Raw genomic sequence first — 9,139 nt, 5'->3', positions numbered from 1 at the left:
TGCGTTTGTCAGTGGTTCATTTATCTTTAGGGGTGAGTGACGAGTGCATCCTCCGAAGCAAATATTTATTTGAATCAGGATTTAATATTATAATACATTTTAAATGTATTTTCTTTTTCAAATTGTACTGTATTAAGAGAAGCTGTTAAGCTGGTTTCATCTGATATTTACATGGGGACATATAATGAAAAAGAAAATCAATTTGTATTCAGGCCTGCAATCTGGCTGCTTTTTGCGCAGTAATGACACTTAATCAAGATTTTAATGCTATATGGTTATCAAGGAGCTTTTTCGTGATAACAATAGTTTTTGCAGTTGGATTTTCCCTTTGTGAGGGTTGTTAGGCTTAGGGCAAAGGATAATTGTTGAGAAAAAGAGCACTCAAAATACATCCAATATTTTGTCGTGCTTGTGTTGTGGCATAGTGTACCGGGTTGGTGTGGCTGTGTCTTGGGGGCTCCTGATGAACCTACAAGTGGTCCCATGTCTCTCGGACAAAGTTCACCTTTGACCCCATATACTTGCATGGCGTTAGGGTTAAGGCTTTAAGGCTGGAATTAGGGTTAGCGTTGATGTTAGGGTTAGGGTTTTTGGACCCTAAATAAGCAACTGTATTCGTAGATGTGTTTCAACAGTCAGCAGATAGCTCAGGGTGCAAGATTATTGACTTCTAAAACTTGTGGTCTTAGGTCTTAGGTGTTGATGTATTCTTTCACTTGTACATTAGGGTGGGTGTTTGGTTTGGTATTTTATATCAATTTTTCCAGCACTATCTTCGATGTTGATTGTATAAAAGCAACAAAAAAATCTAAGGAACCGCTTGGGAGCCAAAAGAGCCGACTCTTTTTAGTGAGCCGAACCAAAAGAACTGATTCTCTGTGAAAAAATCCAGAATTCCCATCACCAGATCTGATCGTCCACAACTTTTTTTCAAGGTCAAGATATTTTTCTTTCCTTGCTAGTGTTCCTGAGTAGAGCAGATCACGATATTTTTTGCCGACCACGAGACTAATGTTAGAAATTGTACATGTGCTGAGTGTAACTGACTGGGTTTGGGCTAACATTTAATTTGTCTCACGTGCAACTGAAACTCCAAAGCTGAGGGACACAATGAGAACAAAACCTTTACTGGCTTTACTCTTTCAATGGCAGTCTTCCACTTCTGAAAGCCAGACCACCTGGGAACACTTGATACAATGCTGAATTAAAAAAAAAAGATCTATTTAGATGTCTCCTCTTAATGCTCCCTTCTTCCAATCCATTTTATTGAACAGTGTGTTACAGCTTTTAACGTGACGCTGAAATGTTTCACGGGGAGGAGAAAGATTAAAAGGACTCTCTGCCTTAAAGTCCAGTTGCGCAGGCTGACGGTTCTAAAGGAATGCATCTTTGGAGAATCTTTAACTGAGCCGATCCTGAAGTGTGGGAGTCGAGCTGATGACACTGCTAATGGCAAACGCATCAAAAGCTTTCGGAGGCTGTAACAGGAGCCGACTGATCAGCTCCGCTCCAAGCCAAGAAGCAAGACTTTTACAGCCCAGTGGAGACGGTGAAATATAATTCACGGTGACTTTACAAAACAAGTCAGACATGAATGAGCAAGAGCCCTTTAAGCCCCGGCTCTCCACCCACTGCAGTCTGGGACCTTGATCTGTTTTCACAATGTGGGTTTAACAGGACTGAGGGGTTGTGGGAATGGAGAAGGACTTGTGAAGGTGGAAAGCCGCTTTCAGAGCAAACAAACAAACAAACAAAACCAAAAACACAGCAGATACTTTTATGGATGTAGCTTGAACGAGGCTAAAGACAGCGATTATCCTCCCAATTATGTGTAATACAAGTGGAGGTGTCTTTTTTTTCCTAAGAATGTTAGGAAGATGTGGAGTTGCTCCAAAAGAAGGTGCTGAAGAGGACATGTCATTATAATGTCACTGTGAAGGTGGTGCAGTGTTTAGCACTGTCACCTCCCAGCGATGAGGTTGTTGGATTGATTCCAACCTCAGGGTTTCTTCTGTGTTCATTTTGCACGTTCTCCCTGCGTCCGAACGGGTTCCCTCCAGGTACTCCAGCTTTCTGCCATCGTGCAACGACACGCCCGTCAGAGCCACTGGCACTTGCACTGGCTGTGGTCACCTGAGAGAATGTCTCTCTGCTCCTCTGGTCTGCTTGCTTCTTTCTTTCACTGGTAACCTTTCTCTTTTCACCCTAACATGAAGCAATCCAGGTCATCAGAACTGAGATTACATATAATATAATATCCTGTAACTTTAATTGGAAGGACAGGATGACAGGTCCACTTTAACAACTCATGATCCGACAGGCATGACTCATAAGCATCTTGTACGTTTTACATATTATAGTGGTAAAACCAACAATAAGAACACCGGGCCCGGAACCGCACTCATAAAGACAGAAACAAAGATAAGAGGAAAAACCTGCAATTATTTGAATTCATCGTAAAAAGTGGCCCGAATCAGCTTGGACATTAAGTACCGCTGGTTATCCTGAACAGCTATTGTTCCGTTTTCCAGCCCCGTCATTTATGAATCACCTTCCCTTCTAAGTGCCGCCCGCGAGACTGCAACCCTAACGACTTCAAACAAAAGGGCTGATAAAGAAAAGGGGGAGCCGTGGCAGCAATGATTTCACTTGAGTTTATTTGTAACAAATGAAACTTGTGTCGACAGAGAACAGAAATCCATACAGACCTGTTTTTCAGTTGTCACACGCTCCAAGAACAATGTCAGAAAGTAAAAAGCACTTATCGACCCGGAGCAGAAAAAACAAAACAAAAACATTAAAAAAAAAACGAAACAAAAAAGAGTTTACATTTACAAATCAATTGGAGGTAACTAATCCAGATAACACACCATATTTTTCATTTTTATACAATTTATAAACTCCAGTTTTATCCATCTACATAATACATTTGAGGGGGGGTAAAATAGAACACTTTTGTGAAACTCATCTTTTTGTGGTACAACAAATCCACAATGTGATGTATTGCACATACTGCTGTGCCATAAACTGTGATTTCTTGTGCACCCTTTTTTTCTTCATTAAATCACTCTGTATATCTGATAGATTTGTATTGTATCACACTTTATTTATTCATATGTTTATTTATTTACTTATTTATTCATTATTCTATTTAAGCATTTCCATTACTCTCTGTGTTCGGTGTTATTTACATATACACAACCAAGTGAGCTTCACAGGGTCCGTCCTTTGCCGAGTTCAAGTAAAAACTCCTGTGTGTGTGTGTGTGTGTGTGTGTGTGTGTGTGTGTGTGTGTGTGTGTTTGTTTGTTTGTGTGTAGTGGGCGGGGGGAGGGGGGCGTCTCATTAGAGATAAAAGGGTACCTAATAAGTATTAGTGCATAGTACAAAGAGAGAAAGTGCAAGTCTTCCCCTCAACAGGTGCGACCAAAGGGGAGAGGGGAGGGGGGCATCTCAAAAGTGGTACCATGCATACGAAGAACAAAAAAAGAAAAGAAAGAAAGAACAAAAAGGAGGAACAACGACGACAAGTTGCTTCTGAAATGCCGGGAAACACGGTCGACAGTGGCAGATATGGCCGAGCCTCGCCGGAGACACAAAACAGGACGTTGCTATTGTTTTCTTTTAGCTTCGGAGGCGGTAGCACCTGAACATCTCCGCTGCCGTTTGTTGCCAAAGCGAAATACATCGAGCCGCAGACGTCGGCCGGACCGACGGACCAGTCCGAGTTCGGTGTCGGGCGGGAATCTACAACCGCGCGCGCGGCTGCTTGTTTAGCCGTCGGGAGCCCGGGTTGTGACTGAGAAAAGTCGCTGCTGCCTGTACGGAGGTGGCCGAGGCGGCTCACAGTCGGCGCCAGAAACAAGGTTGTGAGCGTGGCAAAGAAATGTCACTGCAGGCAAACTGAGGCCCCGAAGAAAGACCTTATATGTATATATATGTATAGTTTATATATATATATACACACACACACACACACACACACACACATACGCACTAAGTTTGAGCGAGTGAACATGGAGAGCCGTTTTTGAACCCGTTCTTGTGGCAGAACGCGAGTCCTTGTGTCTTATTTTGATCAAGACTTGAAGCAGCGTTGAGCGGAACCATGCGGCCGGACGCAGAGAGCCTCTTCTTCCCATACAGAACCAAACGAAAACAAAACCCAAACACCTTGCAGTCGAGGACCAGGAAACCTACAGGATACTTCGTACTGTAACGTAACAAAACCATACAAACAGTAACATTCAGTACACGTGTACACGAGCATACGCAGGTAAAATACACATAGAACCCTTCAAAGTAACGTTTATCAAAATAGGCGTGTAATATAAGGCACTAGCAATCCAAAATAATAATAATAAAAAGACTCATTAGATGCTGTTTGACAGATGAGCTCGGCCGGTCGTCGCTTTGTTTGTTTATTTTTTGTTAATTTTTGTTTGTTTGTTTTAGGTGTGACGGTGAGATGGGAGCTGGAGGAAGGTTCCTCTGCAGACACACAGACGGTGGTGCTTGACATCGACGTTTCTGGGGGAACGATGGCACCTTCATCATCCTCATCACCATCGTCGTCATCATCATCGTCATTATGGGATGTAGCCGCACCGAGTGACCGGACACACACACACAAAAATATATATATATCGATATAATATATCTACTTATTGCACACTGAATCAGACAAAGAGAAAAGTCATAGGTGAGCATTCCAGTGAGGATGCCCCCCCCGCCACTACCCTCCCGCCGTCCCTCCCTCCCTTTGTTCCTTCCCTCATCCCTCATCCCTCATCCCTCATCCCTCATGCTTTCTATCTTTCCCTGCTCCAGACAAGACATCTTTGTGAAGCTCGTACAGACACAATGGTTGTGTGTGTGTTGCGTGTGTGTGTTTGTGTTTTAATTAATTTATAATTTTTAAAAATCTTTTCTGTTCTCTTTCGCTTCCTGTGCACATATGGTGGGGTCGCACCCCCCTCCCCCCAATCTTCCGTCACTAGCTCCAGGTGGCGCTGAGGCCGAGAGTGCTGTGTTCATGCCGTGTGCGTGGTGCGCGCGGGCAGAGAGTACAAGAGAGTGACACTCAGTGGCCGTGTTCTTTGTGAACGTTTCTCCACACAATTTTTTTTTTGATTGTACACTTTGAAAAAGTATCGTATCGCTTGAAACATACAAACAAAAAAAAATGAGAACAACATAAGAAAAACAGTAACGGCTACAGCTCGTTGGAGTTACGGAGGGACATGAGAACGAAAGGGCAAAATAAAAACGTGGCCTTTGAACGATCGGCGGGGACAGAGAGTCATGAATCTGTGAAAAACAAGTCAACAAAAACAAAACAAGAAACGTGCCACATGAAATACCCAGGTTTCTTTTTTCTTTTTTTTAAAAAAACAAACAAAAACAAAACAAGATAGTCACATATCTATATCTTTCTAAAAAACTAAATGAATGTTTTCCTTTGTGGTATGCATTTTAAACCTCTGTTACATTTCCCTTATCTTAAAGGTTGAATTGGTGTTTTTTTTTTTATTACTGTATGGTAGAAACATCTTCGTCTTCTTCATTTGCCGGAAACGAGAGTCTGCTTCCCAAACGAAACTGGAAAAAAACAAACAAAACTTCTTGTGTCTTTTTTTTTGGGTTGTGTTTTCTTTGTCTTCTTAATACTGTGTGCTCTGTGTTTTCAGTCTCCCGTTGGCAATTCCCTGGTGCTCTAGAGTCCCAGTTCTTTCAGTCCACAAGACTTCCCCGAAGACGGACTTGCAGACTCTCCATTCTCCACAGTCCTCCAAGGTATATATATATATATATATATATATGTATAAAAAAAAAATCTAATCTGTGACAGCTAAGTACTGTAGCCAAAGGTCCGTTTACTCGGGTTGGTGGTGCTACACTGGTGGTGGTCGAGGTGAAAGTTCCACACCCAAACAATGTAAAGCAAATCGGGGTGCTCACAAAAAAAGCACTGTAACGAGTTAGAACTCAAACATCTGATCGATTGACGCGTCTTTCCGGACTGACCAATGGGTGCGTGTTTGGGCCGAGGGTGGAAGGAGACACCCCCGTCAAGTAGGTTGCTATGGCTCAGTTAGAGGTGCTTGTTTCTGGGATAAGCTGATGGTCCTCCCGCTTCAACTCTGTGTGCGGCGGCGGCGGCGGCGGGTGAAAAAATCCTCAGGGACACATCGCGGCCAGGCGGGATGTGGCGCCAGAGACGACCGCCGGCTTTATGTTGCATAGTGGTCAAAGCTTCCCAGGTACTCCAGACTGGCCCGGTAGCAGAACTGGTACTGGTCCTGGGCGGACGGAGGGGAGCAAGGGGTTAGGGGTCAGGGTAAGAATGGCTGTTTGTGTTGGTGGTTATGATGATGATGATGATGATGATGATGATGATGATGGAGGAAGGCTCACTCACCTCCGTCTGGACGGTGGCAGGTCTCTGGGTACGCAGCATCTTGACCGTCTGGAAGATGTCCACCACCCCCTCGTACCTCATCCGCTCCAGCACTATGCTGAGGGTGATGAACACGCCCGTCCGGCCCACTCCAGCGCTGGTGGGTACACAGGTGTAAACACATACGATTAGTGCTGTTTTTTCTTTTTCTTTCCAGTAATGTCTCACCGGTTGCAACTAATACTGATGACTGTTTGCTTGGACTGTCGTTAAAAAGGAGGACTACCTAAGCTGTTTAAAATGATCCAGATGCTCATGCAAGACTTCTGGACAGTTCAGTCCAGATTATTCTGTCTTTCTGTTAACTTTTTCATATTTGCAAAACTATATATTATTTCATTAACGGCCAAAAAAATTTCTTTAACTTCTATAAGTACATTTCAGAACCAAAGTAATGTTTCTTACACAAATATCCATACTTTAACTTAAGTACAGAATGTGAATACTTTTGCCACCTCTGAATAAAACTGCCTGTGTCCACACTTCTATACGCAACATGAAGGCGACATCAGCAGTTAGAGCTGCAATCCATTAAAATAATGTTAGAATTGCACCTAGTATGGTTTTTATTTTGGTACAGTCGCTGACGCACTCAAACACTTTGACATCATGCGTTTCTTTAATGCAGAAGCAGGGAAATGCGTGCAAATACATGTGAGTGCTGCGAAGACAGTGGGTGGTTATGTGCCTGTGAGCTTGGAGCTGTAGATTGCTTCTCCAGTCAGATGCTCCATTTGTGGTGTTGTTCGTGAAAACATCACAGCTGTGAACCAAGACTTCAACAATGTTGACCATTACGCTGAACCTTTGTGTGTCTTTTGTCAGGCACATAGTTTTTTTTTTTGATTGCCTTACGTCTTTTGATTGGTCCAGTTTTAGTAGAATGTGTGCCCTTTGTGATGTCACAAAGGACACGTAAGACAGATAATCAGTTAGAGTCCATAGAGGTTTTCGGCTGATGAATTATTTCACGACGCATGAACAGAATACGGGAGAACAAAGATCTGAAAATGGGTGTAATGTGGGGACCTTAATGAGTTCAAATGACATTTTCCCTGGGGTAAAATTCCACCTTTATGACATCAAATATGGATGGGCCATATAAATCGTATAAATTGTCAGTGTAGTGGGAGAAGAAGGTCTCACCTGCAGTGCACAGAAATTGGCCCGTCCTGGCCAAACTGTTCTTTAGTTTTGTGCACCTGGCCAATGAAATCGATGAATCCCTCCCCCGACTTTGGCACTCCTTGTTCTGGCCAATCAGTGAACTGGAACTGACGAACTGTCCTCGACTGGCCATCCTGCATCGGGAGAAGTTTTTTTTTTTTTTTTTTTTTTTGAATAAATGTCTTAATGCAGCACACAGTCGCACAGGCTGGAACACACAGTGATGACTCACCCTTGCATCTGTGACTTTAAACTCTCGAAGAATGTACTGGGGCATGTTGTACTCAGCCATGGGATCCACAACGAAGTACTGGTACCTGGCCGAGCGCTCTGCAGGCCAGTACTGGTGACACTTCTCCTGCAGGGCAGGAAGAACAGAGGCTTCTTCTGAGAATTCGACATCACGCCACAGTTTCTTTTTGTCATGAGTGAATTTTCACTCGTAGATATCTCATGTTAATGCTGGATATTTACCTTGTTTGAGATAATCTGTCCCACCGTGAGAATCACTGATTTAGAATATTGCTATTGTTAGCAGCGTTCTGCTTGGACGATCACAACATTTTCTTTTTAGCCATGTTGAAAAAAGGCATTAATGCTCTGCGAATGACGTTGGGTGTTCCCATAATGTCTGGATGCGAATCATTCAATCGTAAAACTGCCCTGATGTAAGGACATGAATCATGAGTTTTAAGTCTCCAGATTTTCCTTTCTTACCAGTATACACACATCTGTAATTAAAGCTCAAGGTCGGGTTAGAATAAAGTGTTGACTTCCGAGAAGTGGAGTTTAATGACCTTGTGGTTAATGGTAACATTACCATTTAATTTGACACGGTAATCCAAATATTTTCACATGGAACTAAGCTTCTCAAGTTCACATCTTTGAAAAAAATGAGAAAGCCACAGTGAGACGTTTTCGATTTCAATGTTTGGTTCACATGGATGACGACCATTTGACACATTCCTCTAAAGGTATGCAGTCAGTTTCAGCCTGGCGAAGTACCTTCACACGGCTGCTGTCTGGCCGCACAGCATCTCCATCCTACTCAAAACTACAAATGAACGGACAGTATACGTGTGTTTCTTTTCGTACCCGTCCCATTTCTCGCAGTTTGGTTAGCATGACGACAATGGTGGAGTTGTGCTCCCACAGCATCCTCCAGTAGTCCTCTGTGGTCTCTGCCAGTGGGCCTTGGGTTGCTATGTAGGCCTTCTGCTGCCTACAAAATCAGATTGGACAAATAACACATTAGACAGCTCTCTGAGTCTGTTGGATATTAGAATCAGCCAACAGCAGCTGAATTAGGCTGCATGATGCCAACTTCATGTCATCAACATTAAGCTTTTTTATAGCACCAAATAATAGCATTGCTATCTGTCTAGGGAGACACTCTCATAGCCCACCGAGAGCACACAGCGAGGGGTAAGTGTCAGGGAAACACGCGAGACCTCAAGCAAATCCTGACACCCAAATTAAGGCTGAAAGGTGCCAGAAACAGAAAAGAATGAGA

At 43.2% G+C, this 9,139-nt stretch overlaps 1 protein-coding gene across 5 annotated transcripts in view; it reads right to left on the bottom strand.

Annotated features, from left to right (window-relative positions):
• Positions 1-5,389: 5,389 nt before the first annotated feature.
• ptprdb (protein tyrosine phosphatase receptor type Db) overlaps positions 5,390-9,139 on the bottom strand; it is a 164,640-nt gene continuing 160,890 nt past the window's right edge. For all 5 annotated transcript variants that reach the window (XM_076031193.1, XM_076031201.1, XM_076031209.1 and 2 more), the window contains 5 exons: positions 8,722-8,848; positions 7,859-7,984; positions 7,606-7,760; positions 6,421-6,556; positions 5,390-6,301 (listed from right to left, as the gene is read on the bottom strand). In XM_076031193.1, the coding sequence (XP_075887308.1) occupies positions 6,233-6,301; positions 6,421-6,556; positions 7,606-7,760; positions 7,859-7,984; positions 8,722-8,848 (613 nt within the window). In that variant the 3' untranslated portion in view covers positions 5,390-6,232. The remainder of the gene's footprint in view (positions 6,302-6,420; positions 6,557-7,605; positions 7,761-7,858; positions 7,985-8,721; positions 8,849-9,139) is intronic.

This window comes from Nelusetta ayraudi, unplaced genomic scaffold (assembly GCF_046127955.1).
Source record: "Nelusetta ayraudi isolate G7.1 ecotype Tasmania unplaced genomic scaffold, CSIRO-AGI_Nayr_v1 ptg000004l, whole genome shotgun sequence".
Taxonomy (NCBI): Eukaryota; Metazoa; Chordata; class Actinopteri; order Tetraodontiformes; family Monacanthidae; genus Nelusetta; species Nelusetta ayraudi.
The sequence above is the reverse complement of the archived record's forward strand: the minus strand, read 5'-3'. Positions and strand labels throughout refer to the sequence as shown.